A 20,520-nucleotide genomic window follows, 5' to 3' on the forward strand; every position below is an offset into this window, starting at 1 on the left:
AAAATAGCAGTCATCAGATGACACATTTACAAATCTTTGTCATACAACTAAAGCTCGTTATAAGAAAAAAAAAATCATCAAATATATAGCTTAATTTGGAAGGATACAGTGGAAATAAGGAAAATAAGTACCTGACTGATCTTGCTAGCATTTCCCAACATACTAGATCCTCCTTCATGCTCTAGTGCTCTTCCCGCTGCAGTTCTGCCGGCAACAAGATCAACCGAGGTTGAACCAGAGAAAGGTTCCGTGCTTCCATCTTTGTGCAATTTTGCTGCATAACCATGATTGTCAATTGAAGGACTTCCAAACTGCACTGGACTTGAAATTCCTGGTTCTACTGGCTGAGATGAATTAGACGCAGAAGGCGCCATTACAGGAACTTTGACGCCTGTACCTGAATAGAGCAGCACTTTGCAACATTAAACTGCACTGGATAGCAGAACTAATTTTCAACACATTCTCGTGATAGGAAAAGTTCTTCACTCAGCTCAACAGGAAATATTAACATTGCTCCTACACTTGGAATGGCCGGTACAAATGGCATAACAAGCATCCATTAGCCACCTCACCCCCGCCAAAGTGGGAAAAATTAACAATCAACATATTCGAGAGGGTACATGAGGGGGAGTGCGTTCTTTTTACATTAGGATCTCACAATCAGAAGGAACCTACAAGATCTGGTAGATGGGTGAATACCAAGACCTAGTAGAATTACCATACAACATGAATAGATTGCAAATGCATTACATGTGGAAATGGTAGACATGGAGGATGGCCAATTCTCAGTCAAATCGTACTACCAGAAATCTATTGGAGAGGCCGTGAGGGATGAAGGGATTTCCCGCATCTATCGATTTGGATACCTAGGGCGACCAGAAAACTGTGCTTCTTTGTGTTCTGGCATGTAGGAGAATGATAATGACAGCCGAAAACCAAAGGAATAGGAGGATCACATATATCAGTTGTTGCCATAGGTGTAGATGTTCTGCATCACCTCTTATTACATTGTCAAGTAGCTACCGCGGTACTGCCCATGGTGGAAAGTTTTGAATTTGTCTACAGTACAGTGGGTCATGCCGAGTACAGTAAAAGAGGAACTATATAGCCAGGCTTTAAGGGAGAAAATACTCAAGGCATGAGATGCTGCCCCACTAGCACCTACGTGGATATTACGGAGGAAGAGGAATAGGAGAGCTTTTGAAGGGGTCGAGAATGTTTTTGTATACGTGAGAAGCAGCATCGTGTCTCTATTTTTTTTTTTTTGGTGCAATACGAGGTTCTTTTTTGGATAGATGATTAGGTGACTTTTGTGAAAAATAATATTTTGGTCTAGGTTCTCTACTTTATGGTATACTACTTATATACTGGAATTTCCCAATATCAATAAAATTATTTACCTTATCAAAATAATCAAACCCCCCAAGAAAATGGCTATCTTGCATTCACTCGCTCCTTATGCAAAATAGGAACTCGTCCAACAATTCAATTATTCGTTGACTCTCTTTTTTATGAAGTGATATCAATAAAAGGCATTAAGCAGAAGCAGTGAGTACAAGATATAGCATTTAAGCTTGCAAAAAAAATTAGCTGGCGTCTATAATAACTGACTAAGCCAGAACTAAAGAGCTAATGAACTCCAAAAATTGATCAGCATTGTTAACAGGATGCATCCTAGACCACCAAAATAAATTAGCAATACACCTAGCTTTTAAAGAGGCTAAAGGAGTTGAGCATCCATCTGTTGACTCTCAAGTTTCGATTTATCAACAAAAGCAAAGGCTTTAACTCCTCAATTTGTTTTTAAAAGTAATGGAGATGTTCGCACTTTCGTACACTTCAACTAATCCACCATATACTTGCTACCTCCCACTAGCAAAAGCACCGAGTAACTCTGTCCACCAAGGCTTAGAAATAGCGGGAGAACTTGCCTAGTGTCGCGTTTCTAAGATTTGTGCCATGTTTCACGAAGTTGTACCCCAACTCTTCGCCGCCAAGCCACCCTTTCAAAGCAGCACTCTCCTTGATTTTATGTCAGCCATCAAAGTGGTTCCATCACATCATCCAGAAGAAGCAGTAAATTACTCGCGAAAAAAGCTACTAAAATCCTTTGGCGATGAGACATGGTTATCTGTTTTTTCAGTTTCTTCTCCATTCTCCATCATAAATCATATGTGAAGTAACAAAGGCTTATTGGCCATCTACATATGTTTTGTCACATTATAATCTTCTTTTATTCGGTGAATATTAGTTTCCAACACCAGACAATATGAATGATCTGTTATGCTTGCAAATAAGCAGAAAAATTCCTTTTGCACTTACCACTTATTTGTGGTGCAGATGCTTGATAAATACCATGTCCACTGCCGCTTGGACCACTAACTGCACTGTTTGACGCATATGCATCTGGTTTAACCATCTCGTTTCCCAGCAAATTGGCTTTCGATTCTCTAGTGACACCGGCCCTCTGTGAAGATCCTGCGATAACACTCTCAATTCGTAAAATATGAAAGAACAGCCAGCAAAACATGAGCTTGAAATGCTCGCATTGAGATATTAGTGAAGTACATAAATTGAAACAAATATCACTTTACCAGCTACTTGTGATGATGCAGCTTCTCCTACTTGCACTCCCGCAGACATAGGAAGACGTGAGGACATTAAAGCCTCAATATCAAGACCATGTTGCTTGACAACAGTCTCCATGGCCCTTGAATCAACAAAACAGTAATTAGGAAAGTTAAGAGAACTGTAACCGTACAGGCAAGTCAGAATAGGTATGGAGAACTCTGAACTGTATGACAATCACTTTTCAGTAGCTTTAGTTTTAACCAGCCAATCGCTGCTTTAGGATGCTTTTTATTAAGCCAGGAATGCATAATATCTGCTTTGGCTAGAGAGGAATAGGGCTTGCTTTGATGGGCAGAAAGATCATATTTCTAGAATAAAAAATAAGTGTCTGCACAATCTATTTCTTTGGTGTAATAGCAGTTTGGTAGATAATTCTGATCATTACATGGATTTTATGGAGCTACTTAGAAAATGTTGTAATTAACTGTATGGATATTCCCAGCAGTTTTGTACTCTTTTCTGGTACCATCTTGGTATCCAGTTAGTAAAACTTTACCTTTTCAAAAAAAAAAAATAATATCATGGGCAACTATCATTATACAGTATAATTTATACTTCCCGTCGTAACTGGAAAGTACAATAAGACAATGATAGAAAGAACCATTACCAAACAGAGAGACAATTGACAAAGGGGTTGGGAACAAATAAGGCAGGCAATATGCAAGAAATTCTATAATGCTCTAAATATATGGATAGTGTTTAGACACTATACCTTGATATTACTTGATAGGGCATTGAATTCTCCTTCCCGCTGGATCTCATATGTTGTAAAATCTAAGTCAAGAGTAGTACAACTTAATACAGGTAAGCAACTCAAATTTTGGAAGGCATACAACATAAGAGATGTAAACACACCACATAAAGCTTTGTAGCCAATTTTGTCGGCTCGTCTTTAGACTCTTGAATAAGCTTATGCAGAAACTTTGCTGCCTCCAGCTCAACATTATTTGGATTAGCCATCTTGCTCAAACTACACAAAATTGCAAAAAGTCAAATCTAGCAACTCATAACTCATATCAAAGGCCCCATGACTTGGTCGCAACATTCAATTCAACATCATAAAGAAAGGGAAAACAAAAGAAGAGCACAAAATATCCACTTCCAACTTCCACCCAGTTGCAACATTTCAAAAGAATAACTCAACAGCATTGGGCACCATTAGTTCATAGTAAACAATACTGAAACAAGCAACTAATAAAGGTGCTAGTGGCTTTCTAGAGCAAGCCCCTTGTATTGGTCGGGTGCTTAACTTCATCCTTCTCATATCCATCCACGCCATTGTTTTGTCGAGAAGATTGCATCATGAGTTTGACTCTCATTTCCTCCACTATGGACATGAACTCGCAGGCAAGATTACTCGCAAGCAAGATTACATGAGAAGAACCACTTGGTGGAGTCCACTCCCCAGAACCAAGGAGTCCCAGGCAAGGGCGGCAACCACCACAAAGCCCCCTCCCCCTAACTTTTCTAAGTAAAATTTCAACCTTAAGTTCAGAAATTCTCCAGGAAAAAATCCCTTCTAAGCCATATTGAACTTTTAGGTAAAATTTTCCAGTTATTCCTCTCATAGACAGGAGCCTTGGCGCAACGGTGAACATTGTCGCCCTGTGACCAAGACGTCACGGGTTCAAGCCGCGGAAACAACCTCTTGCAGAAAAGCAAGGTAAGGTTGCAGCCCTTCCCCGGATCCCGTGCGTAGCGGGAGCTTAGTGCACCGAGCTGCCCTTTATTCCTCTTCCACACAATTTACTGCTCCTCGTCTTAAATCTTTCCTCCACTGTTTCATTATACGATTAAATCCCCTAAATTACAACCAATTTCCATTCTTAAACAAGAAGCTAAAACCACTTAACACCCAAAAAGGGTTTTAAAAAAAACATCCATTACAACCACAGTTAAGTTTTCCTAACCAAATTTGAAATGTTGCTTCTCTATAAGTACGCTTTGGTGTTTTAAAGGTCGACGACAAACTTTTCACTATTTCAAGTCGAGGAAATATCTAAAAAATTTAATCTAGTATCAAAATACAGCTAAATATAATGCCTAATCAATCATAGCTCAACTTTTACTCTAATTACTAGCACTGAAAGGTTCCAATTAACAAAGATCAAAATTAGGGTTTTTACCTGGTGGCAGTTCGAGGAATGAACCAGATGAGCTAGAGAGAGCGACCTACATGTATATTAAAAAATAAATGTAGAAAACAGTGTTGAAAAATCGATACTCCTACTGTGTTGGTTTTGAGCTTAGTGATTCTTCGATTGATGTGAAGTGAATGAAATTTCAGCTGAGATTTTTCTGAAAGTATTTTTCTTTTTGGTAAATAAAAGGGGTTTGAGTTGTGAAGATTGAAGAATTCTGTTTTAGTGCTTCGATTTTTTTGTTTTTCCTTTTGGCCGCCCATCTAAGAAAATTCGTGTTTTCGGACCCTTGACTTCTTCTCTGCTTACTTTGGCCCCAGAAAGAAGTAAGACCAATGTATTGTATGATTTTTATCAAATTACACCTGTAAGCAGGGGTGTACAAAGAAAACCCCCGCACCAAATCGATAATCCGAATTAAACCGGAAAAAAATTTTGATTGTGGTTTGGTTTGATTTGATTTGGTATTGGAAAAAAAACCAATCATAAATGGATTGGTTTGGTTTTAACTAAAAAAAGTCAAATCGAAACTAAACCAACCCGATATTGTATTTATACAAATTTTAAAATATATTATGCATATAAATATTCATTGTAATATAATTTATAAATATTTTTTAAACGTGTTCACAGTTTTATCTTTAAACGTATTATTTAAAGTTTGGACTTAATATTCTTGAATGGTCCAATAAATTCTATAGCCCATAAAGGTAGTAAGTTAAATAAAGTTCAAATCAATACTAATGTTAATAAAAGAAATTTTCAACACTGGAAATGACAATAGTGTTGGATATCTATTTCTTAGTTTTGCATTGGTTATAATGAAAAGGTAAAAACTTACCCGCATCGGGTGTTTACACCAAACCAATATATATATGACATGTGTCTTGCATATGAACTTCAATCATTTAACAATGGTAAATTATATGCATTCTTAACCATGGTGAGTTAATATAGTTTGGTGTAAATATCCGGTGTGGGTAAGTATTTACCATAATGAAAATGCATAACCAAGTTAATTTTTTCTTTAGTGCTTAGTTGTGTAATTAATAGCACTTATTAGCTGTATTATTTTACCATGACCTATATAATATTGTTTGATTATGTTAACTTTTATTATGGCGTATTAATTAGTAATATTTTCTTTATGCAATTTTATTATCTTTATTATTGAATATTTTAGTACAATGCTATGAATCATCTCAATTCTCATATTATTGTGTTATTTTCATAGAAAATATATTATATAGTTGTATCCTACTAGGACTAAAGAATTATTTGGAGCAAAATTATATATTTTATGCTATGAAAACTTTACCGGAAGAAAATTTGAAAAACCGAAAAAAATTGAGATTGGAAAATCCAACTTTATTGGTTTGGTTTGGTTTGGTTTGGTTTGGTTTGGTTTATAGATTTAAAAATCCGACAACACTAATTTGGTTGTGTAATTAAAAAATTCGAACCAACTCGACCTATGTACAATGTCACGACCCAAAACCCATTAAAGGTCGTGATGGCGCCGGATACCACTGTCAGGCAAGCCAACGCCAAAAAGTTAATTTAGTTCTCATTTTAATATTGTTGAAATCATAATTTACTTCAATTAAATAGTAAATGAACTTTATACAGTAAGTAATAATATTTTAGCAAATTTCAATGCTGAATAACCCATAATCATCCTAGAACCCGGTGTCACAAGTGCATGAGCATCAACTTTGAAATAAAATAAAATACAGCATTTGTCCGGAATACAAATTTGGACGAGAAAGAAAATACAATTACTCTGAAGGAGACTCTGTTGGTTGCGGATCGTAACATGGAATACAGCTCAAGTCCCTGCATCAACCACGTTGTTGTGCCCACAAGGCCACTAGACATACATGTGCATGTACAACAAACTATACAACAAGTGTAGTATGAGTACGAAAATAACGCGTACCTAGTAAGTATCTAGCCTAACCCCGGAAGAGTAGTGACGAGGGGTCGACAGCGACACTTACTAGGGGTCCAATAACATCAGGTACAGTAAAGAGATAAATAAATATAAGGCAGAGTAAATAAATAAATTAAATAAGCATAAAAAATATGTGATACAAATTCCCCTCTTTACAATGAACTCAAGCTTCCCATTAGAAATTTCTCCTTAACCAGAGCACACATATAGGTATAATGGACCTCATCAAGTAGATTCATAATTCAAATCCGGAAAGCTCACGGATACACTGGCTTCTTGCCGAATACTACGCACGATTCCATGGGGATATGATATAGGAAATGCCGAGGCGTACGGCCCGATCCAACATAATAATTAAAATGTGCACTGCAGAGGGTCGAACGGCACGAACCATAGATGCATCTATTAACCTGCCAAGGTGAACGGCCCGCTCCAATGAGAGTGTGGTACATAAATCCTGCCGAGGCGAATGGCCCGATCCCATAAGAGTGAAATGCATAACCTTGCCGAGGCGAACGACCCGATCCCATAAGAGTAAGAAGCTTTAACGGGTCCTTGACCCCACTCATGAATAAACGTGTGAGTTATAATGTCTTTAACAAAACCTTTCAGCGAGAACATATATATATCGCAGAATCATTTCGTAAGAGGAGTACAATTACTCAATGACTAATCATGAACTCATGAAGTCTTTACAATAGCCCGTCTAGTCTCAAGTAGTAATGTAAACAGAGGAATTTAATAGGCAAGAGACTACTCAAATAGTACAACTATGACATGATGTGAACCTAATCCTACCCAGGCAATAACATGAATGTAGCTACGTACGGGCTCTCGTCACCTCGCGCGTACGTAGCCCCCATAATTATCAATTTACAATACCTAGGGGTAATTTCCCCCTCACAGGGTTAGACAAGTGACTTACCTTGCTCCGAAGTACCATAATCGGCTCCCAAGCCTTTCCAACAACTCCAACACGATGCCCAACGCTACAAAAGTAGTCAATGATTGAGCGGTTCCATAAATATATATTCAAATACTCATTATAATCCTATTTACAACAATTTTCAACTCCGACCGGAAAGTCGATAAAAATCACCCTCGGGCCCACGTGCCCGGTGTTACACCCCATGTTTTCGTACGTGAAAGTACTCCATAAATAAATTGATGGAAGCTCGGAAATGAGATGTTACATCCCACATTTTTGTATGTCAAAGTTTCGTCGTAAGTTAATCCATGTAAGTTCGGGAATGAGATTATTTTGAGATTATAAGCATTATGCTATTTCAAACAAGTGATGAGTAAACTCGTGAAGGTGAGAGGGTAAGCAAATCGAAGAAAATGAATTTCGTCGAAGTTTGACATTTTGGGATAAAATACGACCCAAGCTAAAATACCCGATATTTATGGACTAGTGCCATACAAGGTACCACAAGACCATGATAGCAAGATGTATAAAGTGTGTTAAAAATGAGTAGTATTTTAAGTAATTTGAGATACTTCTTAATTATGTGGGTAATGGGCAATTATGGATTTTAGTAAGAAATTAACTAAGTGATTGAGTTATTTGGATAAGGTTTAATAAACCTTCACGTGGCAGTCCAAATAGGCATTATAATGACTCTTAAACTCTGATTACAAGGTGGCATTTTAAGAGAATATTTGTGGCTTATTCATCCTTAAAAGTGGGGCCCACACCCACTAATATAAAAGCCTCTCTAAAGCACAAAATTGAGATGCTTAATCTCATCTACAAATGTAACGGATCTCCAGGCAAGAAATCTTCATACGAAATTATACTACGTAATGTTATAGCAACGGGATTTTGCGATTTTAAGGGAGTACGGTGCAATCTTTCTCAAAGAATATCATAAGGATTCTTCCCTACTTCGATCAGTTGTTATGTGATTTGTCGTAATTGACGTGTGTTAGAGGGATTGTCAAGAGAATCGGCTCAGGTATGTTAAGGCTATCTCTTCGTTCTTTTTGGCATAATCCATACGATACAAACGAAACGAGCAAATGCACAACTTCCATAAATGACTCTATTCATAGAAATTCTAGAGGTGCTTATATTCTTGATTCCCCATATGTCTTATTATTCTATCGTCTGTTCATGGGTCTTAGAAAATACGTAAGTTGATAAAGTTTATTTCATGATATATCAAAGGCATAATGGTAGTATGACACTCCGAAAGATTTTATTGACGTACTTCTCATGCATTGCATTCATTTATATTGACCCATGACCCGATGATGTTATATACTGCATATATATATATATATATATATATATATATATATATATATATATATATATATATATATATATATATATATATATATATATATGTGGGATATGGGAAAAGGTTGCGGTGTTATATACGCACCACCACCTGATCAGTTGGTATACGTTGATGATTTGCCCACAGTGGCCGAGATGATATGATGTGATGCTCTCAGAGGCTTGATGATGTTATGAACGCATATACCCATGCATGGTAACGTATATGCATGACATTATAATATTAAATGATTCACAGAGCTATTCAGACATACATGTTGAGTCTTTTACTCCATGTTTCTCTCATGTCTATTGTTTACTGATTTTCATTCCTTACATACTCGGTACATTATCTGTACTGACGTCCCTTTTGCTTGGGGATGCTCCGTTTCATGCCCGCAGGTCCCGATAGACAGGTTGAGAGTCCTCCAAGTAGGCTATCAGCTTAGTGGAAGATGTTGGTGCGCTTCATTTGCTCCGGAGTTACTTATTTGGTTAGCATGATTTAGACATGTATTGATTGGTATGTCGGGGCCCTGTCCCGGCCTTATGACGTTTATGTACTCTTAGAGGCTTGTAGACATATGTCATGTATATGAAAGATTGTATGGCCTTGTCGGCCTATAAAGTTTATTTCATGATATTAATCAAAGGCATAATGTTCTTATGACACTCCGAAAGATTTTATTGACGTACTTTTCATGCATTGCATTCATTTACATTGACCCATGACCAGATGACGTTATATACGCATATATATATATATATATGTGTGTGTGTGTGTGTGTGTGTATATATATATATATATATATATATATATATATATATATATATATATATATATATATATGGGATATGGGAAAAGGTTATGGCATTATATACGCACCACCACCTGATCATTTGGTATACATTGATGATTTGCCCACAGTGGCCGAGATGATATGATGTGATGCCTTCAGAGGCTTGATAATGTTATGAACGCATATACCCATGCATGGTAACGCATATGCATGACATTATAATATTAAATGATTTACAGAGCTATTCAGATATACATGTTGAGTCTTTTACTCCATGTTTCTCTCATGTCTATTGTTTACTGATTTTCATTCCTTACATACTCGGTACATTATTTGTACTGACGTTCTTTTTGCTTGGGGACGCTCCGTTTCATGCCCGCAGGTCCCGATAGACAGGTTGAGAGTCCTCCAAGTAGGCTATCGGCTTAGTGGAAGATGTTGGTGCGCTCCATTTGCTCCGGAGTTACTTATTTGGTTAGTATGATTTAGACATGTATTGATAGGTATCTCGGGGCCCTGTCCCGGCCTTATGACGTTTATGTACTCTTAGAGGCTTGTAGACATATGTCATGTATATGAAAGATTGTATGGCCTTGTCGGCCTATGTTCAGTGTATGAGTGATTATTTTGGCCTTACATGCCCATACGTCATATGTATAAGTCAGCATATCAGGTCGGGTCGTTTTATGTCAAGTGTTCTCTCATGTTTTATTCTTGTTACCTCATACGACCCTTCTAGCCCATTTATCCATGTTGATGTAATGAGAAACATACGTTACATTGGTACTCGGTTGAGTAAGGGCACCGGGTGCCCGTCGCGACCCATCGGTTTGGGTCGTGACAAAAGTGGTATCAGAGCAGTTCTGTCCTAGAGAGTCTACAAGCTGTGTCTAGTAGAGTCTTGTTTATGGGTGTGTTGTGCACCACACTTATAAGTAGGAGACTACAGGGCATTTAGGACTGTCACTCTTTGTTCTTACTCTAGATCGTGTGGTAGAGCTCATTTATAAGAATTCAAACTCCTAACTTCTATTTTATTCGTAATAAGACGATACCTACATCCAGAAAGACAGTTGGTAAGAGACTGAATGTGGCTATGGAAGAGTTGAGTCAGAGGAACTCGATTTTCATGATGCTTATGATGAGTAAATGTAAGGTCTTCAGTAGATCATGTGTGTACTAAGACGTGTAAGCCTCTTGATAAGGATCCTTAAGGAAATAATATCTATCCACCCCTATGGTGAAAGGCAATGAGAGATTCAGAAGATAGATACAAGTTTCAACAAGTAAAAGAAGCAAGATGAAGAAGGGTACGAGGCGCCCAGTTAATGAAGATTATCAGTATTTACAATTAAGATAGATGAATATAAGCCTTTTGAGTTACCTTCAACACTAACAGAGGTATGTACAATTGGCCACACCCATTTCATGCCCCATGGGGGGCTAACAGAAGTAGTATAAGAGAAGGACGGATATCAGAACCCGACTAGGGTTAGAGTGACCCAAAATGGTGGATGGATTGTTTGCGTTAGTTGACATTCCCAAAGGATATTGCAAATGTGCTAATAGATCTCCTTGTGAGATGCCCAGATGGTGCACTCTAAAATAATACAGCTAGATATGAGTACTACAAAGATAGGCACTGGAAGCCTTGAAATGATAAATATTACCTTAGTGTGACTTTCTGTCCCTAGTAGAGAAAGAATGTTAGGCAACCCGAAGAGCCAGTAGATGGAGCAAGGGGAGCTAAAAGCAAAAGAATGTCTTCTTCAAGTTTTCATAATAAAGTGATAGACATAAATGTTAGCGAGAAATAAGAAGAGAGTTAATGAAACATTGTGAGTAAGATGTGATACATGGATGACAACGGTAGATCAAAAAGATGACAATATTACTGAGTCTATAGTCAAGTGAAGGAAAAAACGAGAGTGACAGGCCTTGAGACGACAAAAGAGTATAGGCCATAAAGTCATATCCTCATTTCGAGAAAAAAGTTCGTGACTCCAACGCAACTACCAGAAGGAAAAGTTAGACCCCAGAATAATAGAAACCAGTAGGGGCTGGTGAACAAGATAAACTAAACATAAATTAGGGACTGAGTGATTTGATAATGGTCGACATCATGAGAATATCAGATTTCGTTCCGACGATAATAGAATGTACAACAGAAGAAGATTCATGAGGAATTCAGAGAATGGTCATTTAGGAAAACGCTTCCCTAAAGCAAGCAATGTGAGCAAAGTTAAGCTTAAGGGACTGTATGTGCCAGTTATACTAAGTGTCACCCTCGCGAGTAAGGAATTTTGTTATCCTTGGTACTGAAGGATTACCGCAAGATGAGTAAGGGTCATCGATGATGTGAAAAGACACCAAAGACGAAAAGGTAAAACATCTATAGGTAGATCACCGTGGTTCTAACTCTTAGTACTCCCTGAGGGGGGGGGGGAATATGGAGTGATATGGTATTAAGTGGTTCTAGTAATTATGGAATGGTAGAGGAAGAATGCGATAAAAATGAGAAAGGGATGATATTGCACTTATTCAAATCCTACTGATATGCTACGATTCCAGAATATTATGCAAACACGACGTCAAGGAGAGGATATGAGAATGGGCCAACGAGTAGTTAGTAGTTGATTCAGGAAGGGCCTAGTCATAGCTAGACAAGAGAATACAGATGGATCAGCAGATCGTGCAGTATAAATATAGTAAAACCCAACATAGTGAATTCAGCCTCGCAGTAGTGTCATTGTAATACTTGAGAAATATTCAGATAGGACTTGGGGTAGTTAAAGGTACCGTATGAGTGTTACGGGAATAAAAGAGAGTGCCACTAGGAAGACAGTCAAAATATCAGTTCAGAAGCAACCCTACAAGCACAAGAGTATGGAGGTAAGAACTACGGATAATTATACGCGAGTAAGGACATCAATAATTCCGTCGAGTATGCGATGTAATAAGCTCGCAGTGTTACAAGAGTCAGAGGGTCCTCCCTAAGTGCTACAATGAAAGATTAGCTGAGGAAATAAGGAGGAAGGCTTCAACCTAAGCACAGTGACCTAAAGAGGAAATGGTCTTGTAACAACAGTCTCACAACAACATTGTATGCACTCTATAAGAAAGTGGCACCTACCGTGGCTAATGAACGAGAAGTAATATCAGAAGTGATATTCAAGATCATATGAGTTGTATGGAATTCCAATGTGTGTGGGCACTAAGGTAAGCTAAGTATGCACGCAACAAGGGGGCAGAAAGACGAGGAAAAGTAATTGCTTACATTTACAAAAAACTGAGAAGGAACGAAAATAATTATTCGATTAATAACCCATAGTACATTATGAACACACTTAAGAGTTTGGAGTTTTATATATGCAACATATATGTTGACAATCATACAGACATAGAAGACTCCGGTATAAGTTAAAAGAAAGAATTGAGCCCAGGGCATAGACGAAGGATTGAGTTGTTAGAATATTGTATCACGGATATTCCGTAACGCCCATGAAAGGCTAAAGTAATAACCAATACCAGGAGCCGCAGATCAGAAGATAGCTTAAGCCTACATAAAGGTTGATCATAAGAAGAGGAAACTAAAGAATTACATCAACCAAGTAAATCAGGAGTCTTATTATTGAACCCAAAAAATTATAGAAATCTTGATTGAAAACATTGCAGGATCACTCTTAATATCAGAGGTACAAGAGAGAAAGTACAACAACCATATTCTATAACGGCTATACGATAAAGCCGGTTGGAATAGTAACAGCCTCATAAGAAGTCAGCATGAAGCTCTCACCAGATTATGTATGCACCAGAGGTGCAAGTATTATAATAGAGCTTTGAGTTGTGAATGTGAATTATACCTATGTGGAAGGGAGGTCATGAAAGAGATAGAACATGTGATGTAAGATTTTTAAGGTAAGTAAGGTAAAGGTGAACAACTGTGACGACCCAAAGGGTCATCACCTGTTTTCTTACTCATTCCGTGCTTCCGAGGCCTTGAAAACCTCATTTTTAGTCGCCTCAATTTGCGTGCGCAGTCCGGGCGCGTAGCCGGAAAGCCTAAATGTGAAATTCTGTGAAAAATGCTAAAATTTGGTATTAAAATGAATAAGTTTGACTTTGGTCAACATTTTGGGTAAACGGACCTGGACCCGTGATTTGACGGTCCCGGAGGTCTGTAGGAAAATATGGGACCTGGGCGTATGCCCGGAATCGAATTCCGAGGTCCCAAGCCCGAGAAATAAATTTTTGAGTAAAATTATTTTTCTGAAATTACTAAGGAAAATTGAAATGAAAATTGGTTAGAACGTGTTGGTATCGGGCCCGTATTTTGGTTCCGGCACCTAGTACAGGTCTTATATGTGGTTTAAGATATTTCTGTGAAGTTTGACTGAAATCGGACGTCGTTTGACGTGTTTCGGACTTAAAACTTTAAATTGGAAAGTTTATGAAGTTTGAAGAAAAACTAGTGATTTTGAGGCTTGATTCATTGTTTTTGATGTTATTTTTGAGATTTAATCGCACGGTTAAGTTCGTAGGATGTTGTTGAGTTAGTGTATGTGTTTGGTTAGGAGCCCCGGGGGCTCGGGTGTGTTTCGGACTTAGGAAAGTTGCAGAAATTCTTCAGCTGTTGCAGACCCAGTTCCTTCTTTGCGTTCACGACGCCTCCTTCGCGTTCGCGAAGCTCTGACTTTTCCCTTCATCGCGTTCGTGCTCCTGACTCGCGTTCGCGTAGAGTCATTTGACTCTGAAGACTTAGCCTTCATTTTCCTCATCGCGTTCGCAATGATACTCTCGCGTTCGCGTAGGTTATAGGGCTCCTTCATCGCGTTCGCGTTAGGGTCCACGCATTCGCGTAGACCAAGTACTGGACCCCCCCCCCAACTTTTCCTTTTCGCGTTCGCAATCCTCCCATCGCGAACGCGATGGTCTGATAAGTTACCCTTCGTGAACGCGATCCCCTTTCCGCGAACGCGAAGGGCAATTTTTGCCCAGTTATATTTTAATTTCCAGAATCAGTGTATTGCGGGATTTTCATAAAAACACACGAGCTCCTTCTTCTCCAAGGTCTTTAGGCGTCCATTGAAGCCCCCTTTCACCAAAGCTTCTTGGGTTAGTAAATCTTAACTCGTTTTCTTCATTTTCCATCAATATTTATTGAATTCCTAAGCCTAAAACATGTAATTTAGGGTAGAAATTGGGGGAAATGGGTAGAGTTAGGGCTTTTTGGATTTTCTTGATTTAGACCTCGTTTTGGGGTCGAATTTGAAAATAAATTATATATTCGGGCTCGTGGGTGAATGGGGAATATGTGTTTGGTCCGAACCTCGTGTTTTGACCAAGCGGGCCCGTGGTCAATTTTGGGATTTCGGAAAGAAATCTTGGAAATCTATAATTAGGCATTGGGTTTGATTTGTTTAGCATATATTGATACTATGAAGTCATTATTGTATAGATTTTATTGAGTTGGAGCCGAATTCGAGAGGGAAAGCGGTTTTTGTAGATTGATTTGGCCGTGGAAGTTGAGGTAAGTGTTTGGTCTAACCTTAGCTTGAGGGAATAGGAGTTGAGTCTTATTTGCTATTTGCTAATAGTCGAGTACGATGTATAGGCATGGTGACGAGTATCTATACATTGGTGTCTAGCATGACCGTGAGTCCTTATATTGCGAATATCCTGGTTTTGTTATAGCTTCCATACTTAATTGATGATTTCTATATGTTGTAAAGAGTATGTGAAAGGAAATTGTGATCGTTGAACTTCGTGGAGCGTTGGCTCGAGTTGAAATACAAATTGTGAAGGTATATGAGATATTTAAATCCTTGGAGCGTTGGCTCAAGTGACAATGTGAACTATGAGATGAAAGTGAAAGAAAGAGAAAGAGTTATTGGTTTATTCCCTTGCCGGGATGTTTTGTTGTTTTGCTGATTTTCTCCCTTGCCGGGACATGGAAATTTATTGATATTGTTCCCTTGCCGGATTTAATTGTTTAATTGCATTCCCTTGCCGGGATTTCTATCATTATTTGTTTACTTTCTTGCCCCTTATTTGTGATCGTTGTTTGGGTGAGGAAGAGTGATAAAGCACGAAGGGTGATGCCGTGCATTGTATGATATTTGTGGACCGGGTTGCGCGCCGCAACAGTGTTAAATGATATGGATCGGGTTGCACGCCGCAACAATGCTAAATGATATGGGTCGGGTTGCACGCCACAACGGTGTTGTTATATATTGGGATCGGGTTGCGCGCTGCAACAATTATTGATACAAGTGTATTTATTTTGGATATTAGTTTCTTTGTTCGTTGTAAATTCTAAGCTGCCCTTAGACTGTTACTCTGGATTTATTGTTAATACTGGTATACCCCCACAGCATGTTTCCCCCTCCCATCTTTACTTGTTTATTCCTGTTTTGTTTTTCCGCTGTATATTTTATAACTGCACAGGTTTAATTGGTAGTCCGGTCCCAGCCTCGTCACTACTTCGCCGAGGTTAGGCTAGGCACTTACCAACACATGGGGTCGGTTGTGCTAATACTACATTCTGTGCTATTTTGAACAGATCCAGGTTTTGGACAGCAGCAGCAGTACCACGGGAGCAGGCTTTCAGTCCAGCGAGACACCGAGGTAGCCTTGCAGGCGTCCGCAGGCCCGGCGTCTCCCCTATCTTTTACTTTAGACTGTCATCTCATTGTATCCGAGACAAACAGATATATTTCTTTCAGACATTATATTTAGTATTCTTAGATGTTCGTGAGTATTGTGACACCAGTCTTGGGTAGAGGCTTATGTTGAATTTTCCGCATTTCTACTCAGTTTTCCATAATTTAAGACTTCCGCTTATTATTTAATTTCGTTGCTTTTATATTATTGCTGATAATTGCTAAAAGAGGTAAATTGGTTAATGATAAAGTAATAAATGTTTGGCTTGCCTAGCTCCCAATAGTAGGCGCCATCACGACCCCGAGGGTGGGAAATCCGAGTCGTGACAAGTTGGTATCAGAGCTCTAGGTTGCATAGGTCTCACAACTCACGGACAAGCTTAGTAGAGTCTGAGGGATCGGTACAGAGACGTCTGTATTTATCCCCTAGAGGCTACCGAGTTAGGAAAAGTTTCACATTTATTCTTTCTTGTCGTGCGGTTTAGTTTCCCAACGCTAATTGAATTTCTACTCTGTTCTTTTGCAGATGGCGAGAACATGCGCTTCCTCATCTTCTGACCAGCAGTCCGAGCCCCACGCCGCTCCCGCTAGGGGCAGAGGGCGAGGCCGAGGCCGTGCTAGAGGCCGAGGTAGGGGCAGAGCTCAGCCCCGAGCAGCAGCACCAGTGGCGGAGCCTCAGGTTGATTTCGAGGAGGAGGTTCCAGCCCCAGCGGTTCCGGTGGGCCCAGCTCAGGTCCCAGAGGGGTTCATTGCCACCCCAGTTCTTCAGGACGCTCTTGTCAGATTGGTGGGCCTCATGGAGAGTGTCACCCGAGCGGGTTTGCTTCCAGTAGCACCAGCCACTTCTCAGGCTGGAGGAGGGGCTCAGACTCCTGTTACACGCACTCCGGAGCAGGTAGCTTCTCAGGTTCAGGTTCCAGTGGTTCAGCCACCTACGATAGTTCAGCCGGGTGCAGTGACTCAGACCGGCGATGGAGCGGCTATGTCCGCAGATGCTTTGTGGAGGTTGGATAGGTTCACCAAGCTCTTCACTACTACTTTCAGCGGTGCATCCACCGAGGATCCTCAGGATTATTTAGACAGCTGCCACGAGGTTCTTCGGAACATGGGTATTTTTGAGTCCAATGGAGTTGATTTCGCTGCATTTCGCCTATCTGGATCCGCCAAGACTTGGTGGAGGGATTTCTGTTTAGCTAGACCCGCAGGGTCTCCAGCTTTGACATGGGATAAGTTTTCAGTGTTATTTCTGGAGAAGTTTCTCCCTATCACACAGCGTGAGGCCTATCGGAGGCAGTTCGAGCGTCTCCATCAGGGATCCATGTCAGTCACCCAGTACCAGACCAGGTTTATTGAGTTGGCTCGCCATGCTATTGTCATACTCCCCACTGAGAGGGAGAGAGTGAGACGATTTATTGATGGACTCATTCAGCCTATTCGTCTCCAGATGGCTAGAGAGGCGGGGAGTGATATCACTTTTCAGGAGGCGGCCAATGTGGCCCGGAGGATTGAGATGATATTATCGCAGGGGGGTGGTCATGGGGGAGACAAGAGAGCCCTTCATTCCGGCAGATTCAGTGGTACCTCGTTTGGAGGTAGAGATTCATATGGTAGAGGCCATCCTCCTAGGCCCTTTCAGTTAGCTCTCCAGGTTTCTCACGGTACATCAGGTGGCCGTGGTTCTCGGGCACACTATTCTGATCAGCAGTCATTCAGTGCACCGCCAGCTCCTATCAGCGCGCCGCCACTTTAGAGTTTCCGTGGGGGTCATTCAGGTCGCCAGGGTCAGCCTCAGTTTCCTCAGCCACAGCGTTCGGATGGATGTTATGAGTATGGTGAGTATGGTCACATCAGGAGGGCTTGCCCGAGGTTGAGGGGTGCTCAGCCGCAACAGCAGGGTCCCCGTCCTATAATTCAGGCACCAGATGTTCCACAGGCCGCCCAACCAGCCAGAGGCGGGGATAGAGGTGCTAGAGGTGGAGGTAGATGTCATAGAGGTAGAGCTCAGGCCGCCAGAGGTGGAGGCCAGCCAGCAGCCGGCCGTCCTAGAGAGGCAGTTCAGGGTGGTGGATGCTCTTCCAGCCAGGCCAGAGGCTGAGTCTTCAGATGCAGTCATTACAGGTACTATTCTGGTTTGTGATAGAGATGCTTCAGTGCTATTTGATCCAGGGTCTACGTATTCGTATGTGTCCTCTTATTTTGCACCTTACCTGGTCATGCCTAGTGATCCACTGAGTATTCCTGTTTATGTATCTACACCGGTGGGTGATTCTATTGTGGTCGATCGAGTTCATCGTTCTTGTGTTGTGGTGATTGGGGGTCTTGAGACCCGTGTTGACTTGTTGCTTTTAGATATGGTCGACTTCGATGTTATATTGGGGATGGACTGGTTATCCCCGTATCATGCTATCTTGGACTGCCATGCCAAGACCGTGACCTTAGCTTTACCAGATTTGCCCCGTTTAGAGTGGAGAGGGACCCCAGGCCACTCTACCCGCAGTGTTATTTCGTACGTGAAGGCTCGGTGTATGGTCGAGAAGGGGTGTTTGGCCTATTTAGCCTATGTTCGGGATTCCAGTGCTGAGGTTTCTTCTATTTATTCTGTGCCCGTTGTTTGTGAGTTCCCTGATGTTTTTCCTTCAGATCTGCCGGGTATGCCACCCGACAGGGATATTGATTTCTGCATTGATCTGGTACCGGGCACTCAGCCCATTTCTATTCCCCCATATCGTATGGCGCCGCCGGAGTTGAAAGAATTAAAGGAACAGTTGCAGGATTTGCTTGAGAAGGGTTTCATTAGACCCAGTGTTTCACCTTGGGGTGCGCCGGTGTTATTTGTCAAGAAGAAGGATGGGTCAATGAGAATATGTATTGATTACCGGCAATTGAACAAGGTAACAATCAAGAATAAGTATCCACTGCCGAGGATTGATGATTTGTTCGACCAGCTTCAGGGTGCCAGGGTATTTTCCAAGATTGACTTGCGATCTGGCTACCATCAGTTGAGGATTAGGGCATCTGATGTCCCTAAGACAGCTTTCCGCACTCGGTATGGACATTATGAGTTTTTGGTTATGTAGAAATGTGATTTTTGACCCTCCCCAAGATTTTACATATTTAGCATATAAATATTTAATTTAGGGCTAATATCGATATTTTAGCCAGTTTTGACCCTTTTACTTTATTTTGTCACAAAAAAATATTTTAGTTTACGGGGTATTTTAGTGATAGGTTCTATAGGAACTGGACGATCCTATTTGGTCAAATACCTAGCGACAAACTCCTATGTTCCTTTCATTACGGTATTTCTGAACAAGTTCCTGGAAGTATCTTTGGTAAATTTAAATAAAAAAATATACAAAAATAGTACCTATCTTTATTTTTATATAATCTTGAAAACACAAAAAATAGTTTTATGTTTTATAGTTTAGTTCAATTAATTTAAATTAGTTTTATATTTTGATTTTATAATTGACATAATTTTAGAAGGAGGAATTAGTTTTAGGTTGGTTTATCCCGTTTTTATAAATCTTGTAGTCCATTTTTTTTATGTCTTTGGCCCGATTCCCTAGCCCATAATCCTAGGCCCATACTCTTAATCTAATCCCTACCCCTATATAGTAGTACCTATATCTTACACACCTAAAAAACACACAAGTCAGCCGCAGAGACCTAGAAAAAAAAAATTCTCAATTCGGAAAAAGCTGAAAATGGCGGAAGTCTAAAGATGGGGACGAACATTTTCCTAACCTAAAGACTTCCTCCCCTACCCATATCTTCTTTTGTTATCAAAAATCAAGGAGACCAATACTGAATCCTGAGTCACGCACAGATTGTGGAGCTAACAAGTGATTATTCTCAGTTACAAAACAAGTTTCTTTTAATCGGCATTATAGTGTACTGTAGATATGGATAATAGATGGCTCAATGGTTTGGTGGAAATCAAATTGGAATTTACATAGCTGAATACACATTTTCCCAAATAACCTTTTTTTTCATTCTTATAAAAATACACTTATCACATTTTGATGGATTCTTTTCACACACACTG

At 40.0% G+C, this 20,520-nt stretch overlaps 1 protein-coding gene across 1 annotated transcript in view; it reads right to left on the bottom strand.

Moving 5' to 3' along the window:
- The window catches only part of LOC109216781 (chromatin structure-remodeling complex protein SYD-like), a 28,576-nt gene extending 23,613 nt beyond the window's left edge, over nucleotides 1-4,963 (bottom strand). The window contains exons 1-6 of the mRNA XM_019380967.1: nucleotides 4,758-4,963; nucleotides 3,487-3,601; nucleotides 3,344-3,405; nucleotides 2,595-2,710; nucleotides 2,323-2,478; nucleotides 132-397 (exon numbers count right to left, since the gene is read on the bottom strand). Coding sequence (XP_019236512.1) covers nucleotides 132-397; nucleotides 2,323-2,478; nucleotides 2,595-2,710; nucleotides 3,344-3,405; nucleotides 3,487-3,591 — 705 coding nt within the window. The 5' untranslated portion in view covers nucleotides 3,592-3,601; nucleotides 4,758-4,963. The remainder of the gene's footprint in view (nucleotides 1-131; nucleotides 398-2,322; nucleotides 2,479-2,594; nucleotides 2,711-3,343; nucleotides 3,406-3,486; nucleotides 3,602-4,757) is intronic.
- Between the last annotated feature and the right edge of the window lie 15,557 nt (nucleotides 4,964-20,520).

This window comes from Nicotiana attenuata, unplaced genomic scaffold (genome assembly GCF_001879085.1).
Source record: "Nicotiana attenuata strain UT unplaced genomic scaffold, NIATTr2, whole genome shotgun sequence".
NCBI lineage: Eukaryota > Viridiplantae > Streptophyta > Magnoliopsida > Solanales > Solanaceae > Nicotiana > Nicotiana attenuata.